General features: G+C 49.6%; 1 protein-coding gene, 1 long non-coding RNA gene and 1 pseudogene across 3 annotated transcripts in view; 1 reads left to right on the forward strand and 2 right to left on the reverse strand.

Annotated features, from left to right (window-relative positions):
- The window catches only part of NEURL1B (neuralized E3 ubiquitin protein ligase 1B), a 38,713-nt gene extending 23,805 nt beyond the window's left edge, over positions 1-14,908 (forward strand). The window contains exons 3-5 of one of the 2 annotated variants that reach the window (XM_059174315.1): positions 6,648-7,367; positions 9,443-9,568; positions 9,931-14,908. In XM_059174315.1, coding sequence (XP_059030298.1) covers positions 6,648-7,367; positions 9,443-9,568; positions 9,931-10,175 — 1,091 coding nt within the window. In that variant the 3' untranslated portion in view covers positions 10,176-14,908. The remainder of the gene's footprint in view (positions 1-6,647; positions 7,368-9,442; positions 9,569-9,930) is intronic. The other variant, XM_059174316.1, reaches the window with a different exon arrangement.
- LOC131831485 (cleavage and polyadenylation specificity factor subunit 5-like) lies at positions 1,461-4,153 on the reverse strand (annotated as a pseudogene).
- On the reverse strand, positions 7,635-11,233 carry LOC131831917 (uncharacterized). The gene is made up of 3 exons (XR_009353863.1): positions 11,130-11,233; positions 9,041-9,233; positions 7,635-8,743 (listed from the first exon to the last, which is right to left on the reverse strand). It is a non-coding gene; the product is annotated as an uncharacterized LOC131831917 (long non-coding RNA).
- Positions 14,909-22,742: the final 7,834 nt, after the last annotated feature.

Genomic DNA, 22,742 nt, shown 5'->3' on the forward strand with positions numbered 1-22,742 from the left:
AAATGTATTCTCTCTAAATGGTCCAGGCCAGCACCCAACTCCCTGTCTTGATAATAAGGCATTTGCCTGGCAGGGTTGCCTGAAAGATTTTGGTTTCCCAGGGTCCTGAAGGCCTATTCTGTATGAGGCACAGTGCCAAGTACATTGTTATTCCACAGATCTGCCATTAGCCTTTCCCACGGACCTATGAGACAGGGATGAAGGTCCTCACATTGCAGAAAGAAACTAAGGTCACATCCAGGACCGGACAGGGTCCAGTGGAGGTCTGTCTCCCCTGGTCCAGTCTTCTTCTGTCAGAAAAGTGTGGGTTCAGTGGCCCACAGACCTGGCATCTGTATCTTTCCTTCTTAAGCCCTAATACCCCTGCCCTGCTGCAAGCCCTCCTATGGCCGTGGCTGAAGGAGCTCTGCTCCTGTTCCCTCCTGCCTCTTTGGAGACATTGCTCCTATCATTTGTCCCCTTTTCCACCTTCACTTTCTCCCTCTCCACAAAATTGTTCCCATGAAGCACATAAAAGAGGTCTGGTTTTCATTAAAAAAAAAAAAAAAAAAAAAAATCCCCTTGCAGCACCTGGGTGGCTCATTTGGTCAAGCTTCCAACTTTTGGTCTCGGCTCAGGTCATGATCTCAGGGTCAGGTGACTGAGCCCCACATTGGGCCCTGTGCTCAGCGTGGAGTCTGCTTGAGATTCTCCCTCCCTCCATCCCTTTGGCTCGTGCTTTTTCTAAAATAAGTAAATCTTTTTTTTTTTTTTTTTTTTTTTTTAATGCCCTTGGCAATCTTCTCCATCAACTACTTTCTCATTTCCCGGCTCTTCTTCAGAGCAAAATTTTTTCAAAAATATCTTTGCTATGCTCTCCACCTCCCTCTTTGGCTCATCCCAATCCTCTTTATCTTATCCCAGTAATATGTATTTTTTTAATTTTAAAAGTTTAATGTGAAATGTAAAAGAAAATACAAAAAGAAAGAAGTCCACTTTCTTTAATGTACAAAGAAGTATGAGGAGAAACAATAATAAATTATATATCACATTTGTTTATACCACATGTATAGACATATATATGTATATATATGGCCATATATAATATGGTTCTCCACATTAACTCTACTATTCTAACAGTAGGAAGTAGGTAGCAATTTAGGGAGTGGGAAAGAAATAACCCTGAAAAGACTTTTTTACCATGTTCATTCTACACTGTGTATGGCTGTGTGTTCATTTCACCACTGCACAGAATTCAGCTGTATATAAAATTGAACTTGGGGCGCCTGGGTGGCTCAGTGGGTTAAGCCGCTGCTTTCGGCTCAGGTCATGATCTCAGAGTCCTGGGATCGAGTCCCGCATCAGGCTCTCAGCAGGGAGCCTGCTTCCCTCTCTCTCTCTCTGCCTGCCTCTCTATCTACTTGTGATTTCTCTCTGTCAAATAAATAAATAAAATCTTTAAAAAAAAAATAAATAAAAATAAAATTGAACTTGTTCAGAAGTTGAAGGAGACAAGAAATGATGGTCCAGAGCCTGGTGTATTGTCATACAATTCAAACAATGGTATAGCTACCAGCTTGTAATTTTTAGGGACTATAAAAAAGACTTCCTCTTGAAGTTGAACCAAAACAACTTTTGTTCCTTAGGCTTTGTAATATGTACAGGAAAAAATGGATACTGAAGAGGTGCAAAATTTGGTCTCTACCAGTTAATGCAATTAGCAATGACCCAGTCTGGCTGGACTTGATCTTGATGACCAATATCTGTCAGCATTTTAGTCCTTCATATTCATCTTCTCCTGGGTTAGGTTCTCCAGCAGGTACTTTGGAGAAAGTTGTTCCCAGCTGTAGCAGTGACACGTGGGGTAGCGGGTGTTCATGTACCTCCTCACAAGGATTTTATCCAATTTCTGCCTCATGCACTGAAATCTGGCTGCTCCCAAGCTGTCCTCATGGTCTCACCAGACTTCAGCCTGCAAGCTCTCCCTTCAGCCCCATGCTGTCAGATCCAGAGCTCAGGCTTTTCCTCTTAGCTGGCCTCTCACTTTTGGCACACGTGATCTCTCCCTGCCTCTCCGACCTGCTCATGCCTCCTTGCTTCACAAGCTTCTGGTTTTCCTCCTGAATCCCTGGCTGTTCCTCCTTGGCTTCTTTTCTGGTTCCTTCCCTGCCTGTCTCCATATGCTGAGAACCCCAGGGTTCTATTGTCAGCTTTCTTCTCTATCAATATGCATGTAGAAAAGTGTACAAAACATATGTGAAGTTTAATAAGCCATCATAAAGTAAGACCATATCTTCATCTACCCTTTCTCCAGATGAATATCCAAGCCTGTCACCAGGCTTTGAAACCCATCTTTAGGATGTTGGCTCCCAAGTCCATATTCTCAGCCCTGATGCCTCCCTTTACCTACTCATCTCCTCCTGCCATCCAACAAGCATTCCACACTGAACACATTCAGGCAGCCATCCCCACTGTCACTGAAGGGCACCACCCACTTGGTTGACTGGTCCAAAACCTCAAGAGTCATTCCTAATTCCTCTTTTCCTCTCCTTATATCCATTCTGCTAGCATGTCCTGAAACACCTTTGGAGACAATGAGTGACTGATGAACGGTCTTTTCTGTCTCTAATACATTCCTGGCTTCCTTCATCTTCACACAAATATGGTTTTTCCTGAGACAAATTCAGCTCTGCTTCCATCTAGTCCCAGATATATTTGACCTGAGTGAGCTAGGGAAAGGAAATAATCCAACTTTCTCCCAGATCCAGAGCCAGGCTCTGTATATGGGCCAGGGAGAGTTGGAGGTTGTGGAGCCAATCCTAGCCACCTCAGTCTCCCTGAGCCTGGCCTTGGGCTGCTACTTATTTATTTATTTAAAGATTCTATTTATTTATTTGACAGAGATGACAAGTAGGCAGAGAGGCAGGCAGAGAGAGAGAGAGAGAGATGAGAAAACAGGCTCCCTGCTGAGCAGAAAGCCCGATGCGGGACTCGATCCCAGGACCCTGGAATCATGACCTGAGCCAAAGGCAGAGGCTTCAACCCACTGAGCCACCCAGGCACCCCTGAACTGCTATTTAGTAGATGTTTGGGGTGGGAACAGAACTGCCAGACTCATTCTCTCAGGGATCATATTAAACTTGTGAGGACAAGAGCGACTTGGCCCAAGGCTGAGTCCACGTGCTGGCAGCTCTAAGAGTGGAACAAAGACAGGTGAACTTTGGAGGCAGTACTGCTAGTGGTCAGGGGATCTGGTTTTGGGAGTCATACAGCCTGAGATGGAATCTCATTTCTGTCACCCCTGGCCGTGCAACCTTAAATAACTCATTCCACCTCTCAGAGCCTCGGTGTTCTCCCGTTGTGAAAAGTACCCACTTTACAGAACTACATGAGATAAGGGTGAGGGTTGATGGGGATAATGCAAAGAATTTCATCTGGTAAGCAGGGTCTCAAAAAAATGCCTGTATGTACTTTCATCAGGTCTAGAGAGTTTAAAGGCAAATCACAGGTTAGAAGTTAGGAAGTCTTGATAAGCTCCCTTGGGGGTCTTTTGGTATTGTGGGATTTCTGATTCTCCACAGAGAATCTTTTGAGAGGTGGATTCTGAAGTGTACTGGCTTGGGCTTGTCTCACTCAGGGACAATGTCTGATGGGGACAAAGTTCCTTGCACAGAGATAAGTTATGAGGCCCAACCTTTTCTGAGGGGCTGCTGTGTGCCAGGTATTAGGCTAAATGCTGTCACATATGTTGTTAGACCAGTCTCATAGACTAACCTTTCACCTCAGAAATGCTGTTTCTTCAGTTTATCCCTTCTGCCTGGAATGGTTATATCCCATATCCCACTTCCCAGGCACCCCTCTACTCCCTTGGCCTTCAGGTCTTCACTCCATCTTCACTGTCACAGAGACCCGTTCTGGCCTCACTTTTGACCAAGTCCCCCTTTCACACACTCTCAGAGAACTCCAGTTGTCACTCCCTGGTTGCATGATGTGGAGTAACTCTCCTTGCCTTTCAGAGTCTGAGTTCCCACACTGAAGCATGCTCATTCTGCAGAGCCATGCAGGACAGCAGCTCTTAGTAGCACTCATCAGTTTGTTACGTGGTTTTATGTCAGTGCTTCATTAAAGTCTGTCTCACCCACTGGAAGGGGAGCTCCATGCACACAGAAGCCATGCCTGCTTGTTTAACTCTCTTTACCCAGCACCCAGCACAGTGTTTGGCACATGGCAAGTGCTCTATACATTTTGTTCAAAAAGCGCTGAGGGAATAATGATAATAACTAACGTGTTTTGAGCACTTACTTTGTCCCATCTTCTGGGCTACACTATTCATAACAACATCTAATGTCATCTCTATAACCACATGAGGGAGTGGGACCAGGATTATCCCATTTGAAGCTGAGGAAGCCAAGGCTCTGAGAGATTAAGTGACTTACCTAAAGTCACAGAGCCAGGAAGGGCAGAACCCAGGACCTGAACCATCTCCACAAACCATTCTCTTAATGAGAATACCACACTGAAGGATGGACTCCTGTGTAGAGCTGCTGGGGCAAGGAGGAGCTGCACTGGGGTGGGGAACAGCAGCAGACACTGGCAAGGGCAGAGGCCCAGGGCAAGCCGAGGATAATGCCTTGAGGCTTGCCTAGCAGGATGGGTGGGACAGAAAGGCCTGGGAAAGTGCACCAGAAGCTTCCACCAGAAGTGGATGCTACGTGAGAAATATCCACTTATCAAAAATGTCTTTAAAAGAAAAAAAAACTAAAACACATGAGTCTTTTATATGTGCCTTTTTTTTCTGATTACAAAACCAATACATGTTCACTAGAGAAAAGTGAGAAAATCTAAAACTGTAAAAGAAGTCAACTTACATCCAGAGATAACCATTCTCAGATTGTTATGTATCTCCTCCCTGTATTTTTCCTATGCATCCTATACATACACCATTGGAATCCAATGATATATTCAGTTTTGTGTCTTCTTTTGTTCACTTAATGTTATATCAGTGTTTTCTCACATTGTTGACTACTGATTTTAAAAGATTTTTAGGGGCACCTGGGTGGCTCAGTGGGTTAAAGCCTCTGCCTTCAGCTCAGGTCATGATCTCAGGGTCCTGGGATCAAGCCCTGCATCGGGCTCTCTGCTCAGCAGGGAGTCTGCTTCCCCCTCTCTCTGCCTGCCTCTCTGCCTACCTGTAATCTCCATCTGTCAAATAAACAAATAAAATCTTTAAAAAAAGATTTTTTAAAATATTGGGGTTTTCTCATAAGACTTATAATATATATATTTATTATAGAAATACTGAATAATACACCAGTAGGCCAAACAGTTCTGTGAGCCAGGGTCAGAACAGGGATGGCCAGTTTATAAAATCTGCCCTGTAGATTTCTGCAGGTGGAGTAGGGAGTAACATACCAGACTCGCAGGGGCTAGGGCATGCTTTTTGAAAAAGCATATTCATTATTATGACAATTTTATATTTGGAAAACTAAAAAGAGGAAGAAATAGGTTTTTTTCCATGATATAAATTACAGAATGACAAATCTTAGCTAGAGGGGTCTAGTTAGAGAAGTTTGAAAAATACTTTTTCTTGCTTTACTTATTATGGTTAATGAGGATATTTTTATCACTAAAAAAAACTTCATAATACTTCAGTGACTGTTTCTTCCTTTCCCTGATTTGTTACTCAGAGTGGCAGTCTTCCTCAAACCTCATTTATTCATTCATTCATCCATCCATCCAATAAAGAATGGAGGTCTTTGTCCATCACACTCCTAAGCCCTGAGAAGGTGATAGTGAAAAGACAGGCAAGGACTCACATTCTTGTTGGGACAATCGGCAAGTAATCTACCAAAGTATGAAGACCTGTATTACCTAAATGAAACACTATTTTGGTTTTTTTTTTACTTAACTATATCATATGTAGTATCAAGAACATGTTCCATACCACTAAAAATTATTCAAAAATATTTTCATGATGGTGACTTAAAACTCTTAATTTTCTGCCCTATAAAATGAGGCTGTCTCGCAGAAAGCTAACATATCCAATGTCTGTGCAGCACCCAGGCACAGGGCTGTGTGCTGCGTTCTTTCAGTGTCAGCACAGTGCTAAAGAGCTGGGGTTCTTGTGGCTTTGCCAGTAGCTGTGTGACCTTGGTCACATTCTTTAACCCCTCTGTGCCTCACCTTCTTTCTTTGCTAAATGGCTGGTAATAACAGAACACACCTCACAGGTTGTGTAAGGACTCTGATAACACACCAAGGGAGCTTAACATAGCACCTGTCACTTAAGGCCACAAATATAAAGCAAAAAGTCTTCCTTCATGGAGCTTGTGTTTTAGCTGGGGAGGCCAACAATAAAGGGTCTTCAAATCTTCCAAAGTATAAGAAAACCTCTGGAGTGGGGGAGGAAAGGAGGGGGGAGGGGCAGGGAGAAGAAAGGAAGGAGGAAGGTTGGGAGGGTCGAAGGAAGGAAAACAGAAAAGGCCTCACCTGCCCAACCCAAAGAGAAGTCACCAGGATTGTGCTTACTCAGAGTCTGGGCACCTGTGGTTCTTGAATCAGCACACACATAAACTGAAGGCAGGGGCTATGGGGCGGGGACGAGGGGCAGTGGGGGCACCGAGGCCAGCAGCCCGCACCCTCACCACCCTCCTTCTGCCCCGGAGCAGAGAGCGCCTTCGCCGACACGCTGACACCAGCACGCCTCAGCCAGGCCCGCTTCAGCGCCTGCCTGCCGCCCAGCAGCCACGACGCCGCCAACTTCGACAACAACGAGCTCGAGAACAACCAGGTGGTGGCCAAGCTGGGCCACCTGGCACTGGGCCGCGCCCTGGGCCCGCTGCCCGCCGACGCCTCGGCCGCCGCCATCCCGTGCGGACCCCGCGAGCGCCCTCGGCCCGCATCGTCGCCGGCGCTGCTCGAGGCCGACCTGCGCTTCCACGCCACGCGCGGACCCGACGTGAGTCTGTCCACCGACCGCAAAGTGGCCTGCGCACCGCGGCCTGAGGGCGGCCGCACGCTCGTCTTCTCTGAACGCCCGCTGCGACCCGGCGAGAGCCTCTTCGTGGAGGTGGGCCGCCCGGGGCTAGCGGCGCCCGGCGCGCTGGCCTTCGGCATCACGTCGTGTGACCCCGGTGGGCTCCGGCCTGCGGAGCTGCCAGCCGACCCCGACGCGCTGCTCGACCGCAAGGAGTACTGGGTAGTGGCGCGTGCTGGGCCGGTGCCAAGCGGCGGCGACGCGCTCAGCTTCACGCTGCGGCCGGGCGGCGACGTGCTCCTGGGCGTCAATGGGCGCCCGCGCGGCCGCCTGCTGTGCGTCGACACCACGCAGGCGCTCTGGGCCTTCTTCGCCGTTCGTGGCGGTGCCGCGGGTCAGCTGCGCCTCCTCGGTGAGTTCCCCGACCGACCGCGCATGCACAGGGCCATCCGCTGGGTATCTCGAGCCAGGGCGGAAGCCCAGGCCCGCTTTACAGGCTTGAGCGCATATTAGCACCCTCGTGCCTCCACCTAGAGTTTCTGATTCAGTCAGGGCGGCCCCGAAATGCAGTTCAAACCAGTGTCCCAGGAATGTCATGTTGCTGCTCCCAAGCCCACCCTTTGCCCACACCGACCTAAGTTCCCACTGGCGTCAGGGCCTGGACAGCTTCATGCAGTCGGTAGATGGTCAGGGCAATTTTTATTTCTGTTGTTATGACTTCTTATATCACGTATTTATTTTTTACATACATGAGGCATACTAAGTTGTAGAAGAAAAAGCAAATACAACTACACTTGAGAGGACATCAAAATAACAGTGTCTACAGAAAATGGGATGGGGGCTTGAACCATCTTATTTTGACACGATTTTGCCTTTATTCATGCCACCAATAGACATGGAGCACCCCCCCAGCTGTGGACCAGGCGCTAGGCTCCAGGGTGGGGCATGGCAGAGGACAGGACACAGGCTAAGCACAGGGGGACCCTACAGACACCCCTGAATGGAATGCTGTGGGCCACTGCAGAGGGCCTTCTCTCCCATTTGGTAGAAAGGAGGTGGTGGTCAGGGAAGGCTCCCAGAGAGCCCCGTTCCATTTTCATGATTCAAGAAGTCAGTCCAAATGGTAACAGAAATGATGAACACTTCATATTTTCTCATTCAATTTTATACTCTGCCTCTGTGAGACCAGTATCACTATCCCATCCACAGGAAAGAAAACTGAAGCACAGAGAGATTAACTCACTGTCCCAGTCACATAGCTGGTCAGCCATGAAGATGTTGGGCAAATCACAGACCCTCTCTGAGCCTTGGATTCCTTCTGTGTAGAGAGGGAGTAATCACCTGCATCGTGGCATCGTCAGGAGGGTGAAATTATGAGGTTCATATAATGCTTGCAGCAGGTGCCTGCCATGTACAGCATGTTTAATATACAGTAACATCAATGACTGTTGTTTGTAGGCAGAAGAACAAGGAAGGTCATCATTTGTTGTTGTTGTTTAAGGGATGACCAGATATAGTCATCATTTACCCTGAGATGAGTTGCCTAAGTTTCCACTGGGGCTTTGGCAAGAACTAAGCCTAGAATCCGTCTCCATTACGTTCCTCCCCAGCACCTCCAGAGGAACCAGGATGAGTCCTTGAGTGGTCAGGAAGAGAAGGTAGAATGGAAGCAACTTCTTTTGGAGGTCAGGAACCTGCTGTCCTGATTGCTACCTGACAGCAACCCCAGCACTCCATTATTTGTCCATCCATCCTCAAGTAGGGTCAGGGAAGGAACATCTCTCTCACCTAAGAAATAAGCCATTATTATCCAAAATGGCAGTGAACACAAGGAAGAAAACTCATTCCTGTTGAATACTACTAATCAGGAATCTTGTAGTTGAAAGTGAAAAAAACCCACTCAAAGTGCCCTAAACTGAAAGGGAAAGGTATGGGTACACACACCTCAAAATTCTGGGACTATATTGGATGGATTCAGGAGCAGCTGGATTGAGGTTTTGAAAGCATGCCAGCAGGATCCCATCCCAAAGCTCGCTTTCCCCTATGTAGAGCCTCTATAAGCAGGCTCTACGGTGCCAGACCTACCTCCGAATGGATGGGCCCCTTCTTTCCCAGCAGTTGTAGTTGTTCTCATGAAGACTTCTTCGACCTCCACTGGGTTATGTAGCCTTATATAAACCATCAGTGAGACCAAGGGGTGGAAGTTCTTCTTGGCCTGGCCTGGATCATGTGAGTGAGGGTGAAGTCAGTGCCCCCAAACAAAATCCTGGTACTGTTTCTGAAATAAACAGGAATGGAGGCTGAGCAGGCAAAGAATAGGTGTCCACCCCACATAGACGATTCCGTCAGTCCTTAGCAGAAACCTGGGAGGTTACTTTTACTCCCCCCTCCATTAGACAGATAGGGAAGCTAAGGTGCAAAAGAACCAGGGAGTAGCAGAACAGGACCCACCTCCCACCTCCCCTGATGAAGTCTCTTTGGTCTCAGGCACCCTGCAGTCCAGCCCTGCGACCACATCCCCATCAGGGTCCCTCAGCGGCTCCCAGGATGATAGCGACTCTGATATGGCCTTCAGTGTCAACCAGTCCTCCTCAGCATCTGAGTCATCCTTGGGTAAGGAGGTATAAACCCTAGAGGGGGTAGGGGCTGCCCTGGCTCCTTCAGCTGTGCCAGAACCTTCCTGAGACTGAGCAAGGATGGCCACCTTTGCCCCCTGCATCCTCTCCTTCCCCGGCCATACATTCATCTAGAGGGAGGAGATATCTACATATCGTATCCCAAAGGGAGATAATGGTGCTTGATGCTTGGGGGAAAGAGGGTAGGGTAGGGGCAAAGCCCAGAAGAAAAACCCAAGTGTCTCTCAAAATTATTTCCCCACAGGTTCGACCACAGAAGCTCTGGCTTCTGGGGGTTGCCCCAGTGGAGCCCCGCTGAAAACCACATTATTATGGTCTGTCTTGTTCTCCCTTTTACAGTGACCGCACCCAGCTCCCCACTGAGCCCCCCAGTGTCCCCCGTGTTCTCCCCACCAGAGCCGGCAGGCAGCAAGAATGGCGAGTGCACAGTGTGTTTTGACGGCGAAGTGGACACAGTCATCTACACGTGTGGACATATGTGTCTGTGCCACAGCTGTGGCCTGCGGCTCAAGAGGCAGGCCCGCGCCTGCTGCCCCATCTGCCGGCGGCCCATCAAGGATGTCATTAAGATCTATAGGCCATAGCCTGGCCTGCCAACGGGCCTTGGCCAGAGCAAGGTCACCTTTCTGAAGGCCCTCTAGGCCAGGCAACTGCTGTGGTCACCAGGGGGTCCAAGGGCAGTGGCCATCCGGTCTGCCACTCTCCAGTGGTGGACAAGGCATGACAGTCATGGAGATGAGTCCCTGGGGGTCTGAGCCCAGGCAAGGGCTGCTTCTGACTCAAAAGTGCTTTGTCCCCAAAAGGCCGTCCCAACAGCGAGCTCAGGAACTGCCTGGCAGACCACTCTGTCCCTTGGTGACCTCTCAGCTGGGAAACAGCATTCTCTGTGCAATGCTCTTTGCATTGGGTTGGGTTGAGTGTGTGTGAGAGAGGGTGAGGGGAGGGAGCTGCCAGAGAAGAGAGAGGGAATGTGTGTGAGAGAATGAGTGAGCGAGAAAGCATAGATATTTATCCAGGGATCCTGGCTCTAGGAGGTTATTTAACACTAAGGAATGTGCAATCCAGAGCCCAGACGGTAGCGTGACTCGAAATTATTCACTTTCTGGGGCTGGAACGTCAGCTGGTTTTGAATGTATGAAGCCTGCACCTTGGAACTCCCTTGGATGGTATAGAAAAGGGGCACTCAGATTTTCTAAGGGGAGGAAAAAATAGCTCATTGTTTACAGCTCCCAAGCAGCAACGCCTTGGGGGGAAGGTGGGTGGAGAACTGAAAAGAACAATTTGCTTTTTTAGTTTCTTTCTCAGTCCTGGAGAGGAGATTGGATGGGTGCTGCGGCCCACTGAGAGCTCTGGGTGCTGTCATCCCCTGAAGCCTTTCACCCCTTCACCCCAGATAGCCTAATAATAAGCATAGCGCACCTTGACTCAGTCCCTCTGGATGTTTTTTGTCTGTCCCACCCCTTGCTGTCCCCAAGAAGACAAGCAGCAGGTTCTCTTTTCCTGGGGGAGGAAAAGAATCCAGGAGGCAGCTGACTCACCTGCAGTTGGAAAGGCCACCCCATCCCGCAGACGGCTCTCCACATTTCGTTTTGTCACCCCGGGCCTGGCATTCACCAGCAGCAGTGGGCACCACCAGGGCAGCCTGCTGGGGAAGTGGGAGGAGGAAAAGACTTTGCAACTGGTTCTGATTCTCAGCTTCCCTTTCGCTGCTGATTACTAAAATGTTAAATAACCATTAAAATGTTAATAGCTGAGATACTAAAATGCTGACCGTAGGACTTTCCCCCTTCAGAGAGAGTCCAGGGCCATTTGCAGGCATTTCCTGGGACCTGGCCCTGTCCCTGACTTCTTCACCCCTGTCGGCCCACGTCTGCAGACTCCCAGACCAACCCCGGGGCTGATAGGCTGGCGCAGGCCCGCTCCTTCCTTTTGCCTCCAGTTCTGTCTGGGCCTAACCTCTGCCCTACTTTGTGCTGTATCTTTAAGGAAGCCCCTGGGCCTCTCTGATTCTCAGTTCCCAATATATCTAAGATGAGGCCCAGTACCTGCCCACTCCAGAACCCACGAGAGGACCAGCATAACATCTAAAAAGCCCGACGCCCTGCGAAGAATAGGTAACATTTTTACTACAATTCCTAAACTGCTCCTCTGCCGCACAGATGATGGCAGGGAAAGGAGAACATTCAGAGAGTTTCTGCATTCATAGAGCACATGTTTGCCAGGTGTCTGGGGGCCCAGAGCGCAGCCCAGTTGGGCCCTCATCAAATCAAAGCCCTTAAGACCAGTTGGTCTTTGCGATGCTCTTGGACCACCTGCTTCTTCTCTGTCTGATGTGGTCATAGTGTTCTGACCTGGTCACAACTTCAGAACCCCCACCCTTGCTCCTGCAAGGACCCCTGATTGGCTTTTTTTTCCCCTAGTGAATCCGGGAAACGTGCCCACCTTCAAATTTTGTGACGGAAGTTTTTGGGGAAGGACTAGAGCCCCAGGAAAAGAGCTGGAGAAGCTCGGTAGCACCCAGGGCCCAGCTGCATTTGGCCAGCAGGAGCCTTCCACGTCCCCCATGCGGGGTGTCAGCACACCGCGTGTGAGAGGACGCTTGACCTCCTCCCCACTAGAGCTGGTTCTCCAGGCAGCAGTGCCGCTGACAGGATTGAGCCAGTCCCAAGCTCTGGTGGTCTCAGAAGCCCGCGGGAGGCAGCTGGTCTCCCCTATTCCTTGCCCTTCCTAACTGCCCCCACCCCTGGGTTCTAGCCAGGGTCATGTACAGCCATCACTGGGAAACCAGTGACTGAGGGCCTGGACCCGACGTGGCTCCAGGCCGTGCTCCTGGTGACCAGTTACCCAGATCAAAAGGAGCTGGTGGCCTGTTTAACTTGTTCCGCAGCTGCTATAAATAGCCTCCCTGTTTCCAAGAGGAATTAAGGGGGTGTTTATCTTCTAAAAACCAGACATTTCCTGATGCTCTAAACTGATTTATTCAGTGCTATAGAGGAGCGGCTCACATGGCCCTCACATGGCGGGAGAACGAGGAAAGGGATCCCCTCTTTCTCACTTCACGCCATTATGTGCCTCGGCGCTGGGCTGGAGAGGCATCCCTGCACATGGATCCTGCGAGGCAGGCCTTCTTACCCCACTGAGTCAGATCTAAAACACCACTGATGATAAAATACACCATCTTATGTTCCACTAAGGGGAAAATACGCAGATTTAACTAAGATGCCTCAGCTATATGATTCATTCTAATCAGAGACTTGAAATGGGGGGGGGGGGGATCCTGCTATTTAGAATCGATAAAATATGGTATTATTCCCATTTGGCAGGTCAGAGAACTGAGGTCCTGTGAGTGAAGTAATAGGATCACATGTAATAAGTGGCAGGGCTGGGATTCAAACCCAGCAGTGTCTGGTGCTCAGTCCCACCCCCTGGCTGCCTGGCCCCAAGCCCCGGAAAGCTTGAGACTGCCTTGCATTTTCTTTCTAGAACCTTCTCCGGGTGCTCGCTTCGGCAGCACATATACTAAAAATAGAACCTTCTCCAGGCAGCCCCTGGAGGGACCCTGGGCACCTGCACCTGTATGAAGTGTTCCTGCCCCAGACTGTGGTCCCTCTGCCACCCATATCCTAGAAGGACAAGTGTCCTTCCTTTCAGGCTCACCTTCCCGCTGCCTGCCTTCTGGCAGAGTTGAGCCATGTGAGATCCTGAGTCCAACCCAAAGGCTTCCTTTTGTGACACAGAGAAGCACACACGGGGCCACTTTGTGGAGGAGCCAAGGCGTTGTCCCACCACCTTCCTGGGCCTCAGGAAGGGATTCCAGGGCTGAGAAGGGGGAGACCGAAAGATACACCTTTGTTGTGGTCTTGTGCCTGTTTATTTTGAACCCCCAGAGAAATTGGGCTGTTTCCAAGTCAAAACAAGCTTCTTTCCCTAGTCCAATCCCAGAACTGGGAGTCTCCTGGGGTTTACCCAGGGAAGCTGCTCCCCTAAGTGCTGCAACACTTTGCTCAGCACCCACTCATCGCATGGCCTGTGTTCTGGACACGGCACTGGAAACGGACTAAAGACAGAGCCCACAGGGAGCTGACAGTCTGGAGCTGGGCAGATTTATAACCTTTCATGTGCCCCATCAGGCACTGGGGCCTGTGCTAGCACATAGTAGGTACTCTTTAAAGGTTTATGGAAGAAATCCAGAAATTAAATTACAAGGGCTCAGGGTTTTGGTAAAACACCACATACACATGCACACGGTCATTCAACAAACATCTGCTGTGTGCCTGCTAGGTGTGGGGTGCTGGGGATGTGGAGCTGAGAGGACAGTGCCCTAGCTCTGCCTTCAGAAGTAGAGACATTAGAGGACAAGGAGATGCTAGGGACAGAATCCTGTGGTCTTATTCGGCCATTCTGTTGCCTTTGGGGATCTATCCTGGTGAGTGCCCCAGAGCCTTCCCGAAAGCTTCATGCTTTGAGAAGCCTCTTCAGCATTATAAATGCCAGGCACTTTGTAACCTGTGTGCTGCTGCCAAAATGGCCTTGGGCAGAGCCCTCAAAGGCTCCACCTTTTGATGATTACCCTCAATTCCCCCCAGGGAGACCCCTGGGGTGATGGCTACCTGCTACTTTCAGGCTTGGGAGTGGCTGCTGGAAACAATCCCCTGGTCCCCAGAGAACCCCATTAGTTCCAGTCGAGAACGGGCTTGAGCAAAGTCTTGGAGAATGAGAGGCAGTAACCTCCCCCTGCCCAATCCCATCTCTGCCCCAGTTCCGGCAGAGGGATGTCTGCTCAGGAACACGTGGCCTCCTGGCATTTCTTGGTATTTCATTGTCTTTCCTAAGCCCCTAATGAAACAACTTGTACAACAATCTGTCTGTGCCTTATGAAAGTGTCTGTGCACTTTTTATCCTTTTTAAAAGCAACTTTAAAAAGTGGGCAGGGGACTAGCATACCTAGTAGTATTCTAGAAATATGTGCTAATCACAGAAGCCCTTCTGTATTATGTTTTTTGCTGTAGGAGTGATGAAGTGTACGTCTCTCACCCCATCTCCCCACTACCTGTGTACAGACCTTTTAAAAAATGTCTCTTATTCTTATTTTTCTGATTCAATACTGTGACTTCTCCAATACAATCTAATCTTTGGGGATCTGTAATAAAGATTTTAAAACTTGGGTGGACTGGGTTGGGAAGGGTTTGCACTGGTCCTGTGTGTTGTGCTTTTGTGTGTTGTGTGTTTTGGTTTTTGTCTATTTTTATCTGTTTTATATTAACATAATTTTTTCTGTTTAAAAAACAAATACAACTTTGGCTTGTTAAAAAAGAAAGCTTCTTCAGAACTCAATTTTAAAAATCGCAGTAGCACATACTGTTGGAGAGTGAAGGTGAGGGGTACAAAGCATTGTTGACCTTGAGGAAACATTTTGCAAGTTATGTCCATAGAGTCCTGATAATGTTTGATCCTTTTGCCAAGGAACAATTGTGAAAATATCACAAGGAAATCATTCTAATCAAGGATAAGCTCATATGCAAAGATGTTCATTGCGGCATTATTTATAATGGTAAAAAAAAAATTGTATAAGCCACCCTAAACCAGCCAACCAACAAACCAGGGTGAACTTGCCTGACCTCTCGGTTTCAAGTGACAGAAACCGAACTCAGACCGGTTTAAGGGGATTTAAAAATTCAGTTACCTGCAAAGTCCAGTGTCATGAACCCACGAAGCCACTTCAGGTACAGCTGGATCCAGCATCTGAAATGCTACTACAGGACTTGGTCTCCCCTGCTTCTCACACTGTCCTCCTTTGCTGTGGCCCAATCCCAGGATGGTTCTCAAGACAATTGGGCACAGCACGGGGTAGGAGCAGCCTACAGCCTCCCTGTGTGGGCCCACCTGGATCACATGCCCTGCTCTGAGCCAATCACAGAGGCCAGGGAGATCCAGGCCTCTTACTGACCAGACCTACCATAGGCGCTCAACTCCACCCCATAGCTGCTCTCCTAGAACTGAGAGTAGGGAATTGCAGTCTCCAGTGAGGAACTAGTGCTGAGCAAGTTGGAACAACAGGCATTGCTCTCTCTAAGAAAGGTTGAACTAACAATGATACAGATATGTACCAAGTTAGTGGTATGACCTATGAAGCCAGACAGCCTGGTCCTCACCACAACACTGAGCGAGGCACTTACCTCTTTGTGCCTCAGTTTGCTCATCTGCAAAGCAAGAATCCTAAGGTTCCCTGATTGTAGGATGGGTGTGAGCATTATTGAGATCGTACTGGTGATGTGCTAGGCACCATGTCTGGCACTCAGCAAAGAGTTTACAACACGGGAACATGTTTATGTCAAAACACGGTGGGAAAATCAAGATATAAAACTACACATACACTCTGATCTCGTGGTTGTAAAAACAAGCAAGCAAGCAAATGAACAAACAACAGCCCCCAAACCAGACTGTGTTGGAATGACCAACAGGAAAGAAAGAAAAATCTCCAGGGGGCTGTGTTGGGATAATGGTATTATCGGACATTCCCCCCTCCCTTGTGTTTTCTAAATTTTCTGTAATGACAAATTATTACTTCTAATTTAAACATGCGACTTGGAAAAAGTATTTCCCGTCCCTGCAAAAACTGATGAAAACAGCTAACCCTTGCTGGAATTCGTCAGGAATTCCCAGGCTGACTGTCCTAAGTTTGAGATCCAAATTTAGTCACAGTGGAGATAAAGGCCTGCAAGCTTCCAGTGGAGACCAGGCCAGGCTGACCATTTTGGTTGTGCTTTCTCCCAGCCAGGCTTTAAGGCCCAGATTTCTGGGGGTGGAGCCTTGCATTGTATGGGGAGTAGCCAGGGAAGGGAGAAGGTGGAGCTGCTCATGCCTGCTTTTCCTGGCTTGCTGAAATAGCCTGGTTTGGTGACACTGAGTTTGGGGAACAATGGGGCAAGAAAAATGAAGTTGCATTTATGAAGCCAAAAAAATCACGATTTTCTTACTTCTCTCAATGAATCTTTACAACAATGTTGGTCTCCTACAGGTGAGGGAAGCAGGGTCCCTTCAAGGTAGAAGAAGGAAGCCACCCTAGATGTGGCTGTCCCAGAGCTAAGACAAAATGTGCCTCTGAAAGATAGCATTCATTTCTAGCAGGCCAGGGGACATTTTCACAGATATCATCTAAAAATCAAGACTTTTTTTTTTTAAATAAATAAGGGTAAAGACCATACTAATCTAGACTCTTTGGATTTTAAGAGACTGAAAGCCAACTCAAGAAAAACAACTTAAGAAACAACTCACACAACTAAACTGGTCAATCCTGCTTCAGTAATGGTTGGATCCAGGTGCTCACATGTCACCAGGTATCTGCCTCTGTCTCAGTTCTGCTTTCCTCTGGGTTGACATCACTCTCAGGCAGGCTCTCCCTCTGTGGTAACCAAGATGGTCTCCAGTGGCTCCTCACTCATATCATACCAGCTTAGTGACCCTTTAGAAACCTTTCAGGAAAAGTCTCAGGGCATCTGTCTTTTGACCCCTTGGATCAAAAGCCCAATCCCTAAATCAGTTTCTGTCACACACCCACAGTTGATACAAAACCAAGGATGACGTGGCCCTTACCCTCTAGGACCAACCAATCTAGAGGGGAAGGCAGACTCATAAAGAGACATGTTCAAACCAGTGTGGACCTGAGCCTGCTAGGACAGATCAAATTCAAGGCATAAAGACCATAGATCATTTAGTGATATATAATTTAAACATCCTTCATTCTCCTGGCTGTTCAGGCTTTCACTGATGCCTGGGTCATGCTTCCTAGTACACCATATTTCTCTTCAAAGGCTTCAATGTACAAAGCCTGTGCCCCAAACCTCACCATCCCGCCGCCAGAAGCACAGCTAGCCTCAGAGGAGTTCTGTATGGAGACTTCTTTTTCTCTTATTTCCCGGCTTCCTTCAGGACAAACAATTCTCTGCAAAGATAAGAACAAATCATCTACTGGACATTTACTATGTGCTAAGGACCTCCAGGACATGTCTGGCTCCTCATTCTAGCTCTTTGAAGTAGGTCCCATCATTACTTCTGTTTTATACAAAGGAAAACCAAGACTTCAGATTAAGTAACTTTATGCCATTCCACATGGCCTCTCAAAGACAAAAGTCGATCCCAGGATCTAGACCCAGGGCAAATGGTCCCAGAACATATGTCCTTATGATTTCACTGACCCCACCAACAATCTGTCAGAGATTTTATACTCCCATTTTGCCGACAAGGTAAGAGAGGCCCAGAAAGGGCAATGACCTGCCCTAAATCACACAGCTGTGAGCTGTAGAGTGGGAATTTGAACCAGATCTGACTCTTCCCACAGCTTCGCAGCTTGTCTGTGGGTAAATTATCAGAAGGGGGTTGGGGGAGAGGAGCAAGAGGAGGGGGAGGAGAAAAGAGAAGAAAAGTGGGAATAGGAGGGGAGGGACCCAGGTTGTGCACCTAGAAAGGCAAAGGGAGAAAGCTGCCTAGCTGGGTCCCTGACTTACACAATGGCCATCAGTGCGGTTCCAGGGCCAGAGAATCTTCCCTTCTCCCTTCAGGCTCAATTCTGCTGGCTCTCGGAAGCTGGTTCTGGCTCCCACACAGGGATGTGGAAAACACGAATATTCCAGGCATCCACAGTGGGAACAGAGCGCCGACCTTGGCTGTTAAATGCACCCAGGGGAAGCTTCCAGAAGCCCAGGGGCGGCTGCATCAACAGAAAGTGCCTGGGGCAGCCAGTCAGCTTTCCTCAGAGGCCCCCCTCCTGGCTTGGCCTGCTCAGGTGTAACCCTTCTCCCTGAGTGGTGCGCCTCAGCCTGCCCTCTCCTGCCTCTCCCCAGCTGCCCGGGAAAAGCCATCGTCCTAGGAGCCCAAAGCGTCTGCTTAGGAGTCTGCAAAACTGACCTGAATTCACGTCCACGCCCTGCCGCCAACAATCAGGAGCCCCAGGAGTGCTATTCATCCTGAAGCTTGCATGGATATGGCCTCTGGAGTTGTACAGTGGGAAGCCCCCTTCTCTATGCCTCACTTCCCTGCCTCTAGGTGGGGCCTCTAAGACCATCCCCTCAAGCCCATAGCGGAGAGGAAGGGAGCCAGATTGTGGCAGAAAGAAAGTGTCTCCTGGGGACCTTTGCCCAAGGGAGGCTGCCTCCTGGCTTCGCAGCTTGGAGCAGCTGTTTGCAGCCTGTTGGTGCCCAGTAGGGTGTGGGGCAGTAGAGGGGAGGGGGTGATGAGAGCACAGAGCAGAGAAGATAGATGGGCCTGGGGGCCAGGCCTGCCCCTGCTGTGGGATCTTGGACAAGTTACTGACTCTCTTTAAGCCTCAGTGTCTGGATCTTTAAGGTCTCAGCCCCCTTGTGGATTGTGTCAAGATGAATCAACTGGGTCAGGAAGTGGTTGGCATTTGGGAGGTACTCGGCAATGGTGGTTCTTCTTTTTACCGGCGTTGTAAGCTGTGCTATCTCCCTTCCCTCCCTCGTACCACCCCCCCACCCCCCACATCCCAGCTGGGCCTCAGTCTTCCACAGTCCCCTGTGCCTTCCCCTCAGGCCCTTACTGCCTCAGGGATTGGCCCCCATGACACGATTAGCACATCTACAGGTGATCACGCAGGGTCTCCCAAAGAGTAGGACCTCGGTATTTAATCCTCCCCCCCCCACCATGGAATTTCTGGCATTAACACACCTCCTTCCCACAAGGAATGAAAGGAAGGGGCAATCAGATGGCGGGGGCTTGCCAGGCCTCTGAGTTTGCCCTGGCCCCTCGCCCCTTGCTTGTTTTGGCTCCCTATCAAGAATGCTGGACCAGGCCTGGGAGGCTGACTGACCTCAGACTCCACAGGGAAAGTCACACTTTCGCTCAACTCCCAGGAGCAGCCCTACATTCCAGGAGGGGCGTGGGAAGGGCCAGGCCTTCCCCCAGCTCCATGGACCAGACTGGGGAGCTGCCTGGAGCCTGGCCTTGCTCAAAACCTCAGCACCGGCCATGCCCACCTCCACATCCTCCAGGGAGATCTGCACTCCCCCCACCCCCAGTGGGTAGAAGATAGAAGATACCCATTGCCAGCACAGGACAGAAGTGAAAGAAATTTCCCAATGAGATGTCTCTGTCCTTCCCCATCTAGTCTTCCTTGCTAGCTAGTGTTCTCCCTTTCTGGTACCGACCCCCAACTCCAGCTTCAAAAAAATCCCAGAACCCTCTCCATTATTCTGAACACTTCTAATCTCCCTTCAGCTTCTGTCCCCTCTGAGAGGTAGCTGCAGGCAGTCCTAGGGCTGTTTAGATTTGACCGGGGCTATCCCTCCCAGTCCAGTCTTCCTGTCTATCCACCCTGGTTTGGGGGTGGAGGGTGGTGTTGGGGCAGGGAGGGGGGTTTCAGCTGTTCTAAACAGAGGCCTGGGCAAGGCTTCCCTGAGCAAGTCACACAATAGGTGGGCCTTGGAGGGTGCACAGCAGACGGCCAGCAGACTGGCCGGTACAGAAGGGAGATGCCCCAGCGCAGAGGACGCGGGGCTGCTTGCTGAGAGAGCAGACCAGGGGCCAGACAGAGAGCCCCAGGAGACATTTTCCTTCTGCTACAGCCAGGCTGTCTTTCCCCAAGAGGATCTCAGGACTCTGCTGCCTAGTTGGCTTCTAGGTGGGCTTCCTCCCACAGGCCAGGCTTCCCAAGCTCCAGTTGGGACACAAGGCCCTGGAATAGCCCGGGCAGAGGTCAGGAAGCAAGGTGGCCTCGGGTGGGCCCCACCCCTTGGAACAAGGAGCTCTTCCCTAGTCTCACCTTCTGGGCGTTGAACCTGGAGGTCCTGAGAAGAGGCTTTTCCAGGCTCCTCCTTGGGAGGGGCCGGCTGTTTCTTTGCCAAAGATGGAGCATGGTTGCCCTCTCCTGGTCATGGGAGAGTGAGCCAAGACAAGCAGAAAGAAACTGCTGGATGAGCAGTCAAGGTCCAGGCACTGGATGAAGCTACGGCTCCCACCCCATCCCTGACACATCCTCAAGATGTCACCAGATGGCCTGGGAATGCCGGCTCCTGTGGATGGCCTTGTGGGTCCAGGGAAGCTTGAGGAGGACTCATTAGGGTGACACGGAGTCTGGGCTGAGATAGGTCCAGGCTGAGGTTACATTAGAGCCTGGGACTTAGCTGAAGCTTTGTTGGGGAAGGACTGGGGCCGGGACCAGGACAGGTTCCTTCCCCAGACCCTGAAAAACTAGGAGGATACTACCTGGCCCCTAACTTTGGTCCTCACCTCAGGCCACTGATCTGAATGGCTCAGTCTAACCTAACATACAGCCCTGTGTCAGGGCTGTTAATTAAAATTAAACAAGTAGGAGGAAATACAAGAAAAAGAAAACTTCAAGATATGATGCTGAGTGAGATAAGCCAATCACAAAGAGACAAATACTGGGTGATTCCACTTCCATGCAGTCTCTAGAGTAGCCAAATTCATAGAGACAGAAGGCAGAAGAGAGGCTACCGGGGACTGGGGGAGGGGACGTGTGGCGTTACTGTTGAATGGACACAGTTTCTGCCTGGGAAGATGAAAAATATTCTGGAGATGGATGGTAACGATGGCTGCACAAGGAAGATGTACTTAGTGCCACTGAACTATATGTTTACAAACCGTTAAGGTGGGGGAGCTTGGGGAGAGCACTCAGTTAAGCGGCTGACTCTTGATTTCAGCTCAGGTCATGGTCTCAGGGTCGTGGGATCGAGCCCTTCATCCAGCTCTGTGCTTAGCGTGAAGTCTGCTTGAGATTCTCTCTCTCCCTCTGTCTCTGCCCATCCCCCTGTTCACTCTTGCTCTCTCTCTCTCAAATATTTTTTTTAATGGTTAAGATGGCAAATTTTATGTTCTGTGTTATTTTACCACAATTGGTTTTTTTAAGGTTTTATTTATTTATCTGACAGAGAGAGAGAGAGAGAGAGCACAAACAGGAGGAGCAGCAGAGGGAGAAGCAGACTCCCCGCTGAGCAGGGGCCCCGATGCAGGGTTCGATTCCAGGACCCGGAGATCATGACCTGAGCTGAAGGCAGATGCTTAGCCAACTGAGCCACCCAGGCACGCCTACCACAATTTTTTTTTTAATCGGGAAGAAAAGCAAAATTCTCAAATATAGATGAGGAATGGCAGTGCTCTAAAACTGTCGCTCTGGCCGTTGGAGCTAAGGGGAAGCTTCCCTACACCCCTGTCCCGGTTTGCTAGGGCCACCATGACAGACTATCATATACTGGGTGGTTTAAGCCACAGAAACATATTGTCTCACAGTTCTGGAGGCTGGAAGTCCAAGGATAGGTGCTGTCAGGGTGATGTGTTGGAAGCTTCCCTACACCCCTGTCCCGGTTTGCTAGGGCCACCATGACAGACTATCATATACTGGGTGGTTTAAGCCACAGAAACATATTGTCTCACAGTTCTGGAGGCTGGAAGTCCAAGGATAGGTGCTGTCAGGGTGATGTGTTGGTGACTCTCTTCCCATCATCACATCCTGGCATGGCCTTTCCTCTGCATGCATGTAGAGCAAGAGATCCCTGGTGTCTCTTCCTCTCTTTATGAGGACACCAGTCCTCCTGGATGAGCCCACCCTTTTAACCTCATTTAACCCCGCTTACCTCCCCAAAGGCCCCATCTCCAAAGGCAGTGGCTCTGAAGGATCAGGCTTTCAGCATATGACTCCTGGAAGGGTCATTATCCTTGTTTGGTACAAGAAGGGTCTGGACAGTGGGAAAAGAGATCTGACGTGGCGAGGCTGCCTCCATCTGGAGAGAGTTGGCCAAGGGGCGCCCAGCCCAGGGAGCAGGTTAATGGAACAGCACACCCTCAGCTTTACCCAACGTGCCACCGGTGGGGTGGGGGGGGGGGTGTGGTAGTGGCAGACACTACAGCAGAGTGGCCTGGCTAAACCCAGGAGGACATGAAAGTCCTGATCTACCCTACGAGGGTCAAGGGAGACTTCTGGGAGGAGCATCTTGAAGGGGGAGCAGATGGTCTCCAGGTGGAGAAAAAGAGGAAGGATTTTCTACGTAGGTGGAAGAGTGGGTTCCTAGGCGATTTATCAGGCCAACAACAAGAACAGAAGTCTAAGAAGGAGCTGGTTTGGAGAGGATGGATACTGCACCTTGTCAATAGCTTTTGAATATTTCTTTGTAAATAGT

The sequence above is a fragment of the Mustela lutreola genome, chromosome 5 (assembly GCF_030435805.1).
Source record: "Mustela lutreola isolate mMusLut2 chromosome 5, mMusLut2.pri, whole genome shotgun sequence".
Lineage (NCBI taxonomy): Eukaryota > Metazoa > Chordata > Mammalia > Carnivora > Mustelidae > Mustela > Mustela lutreola.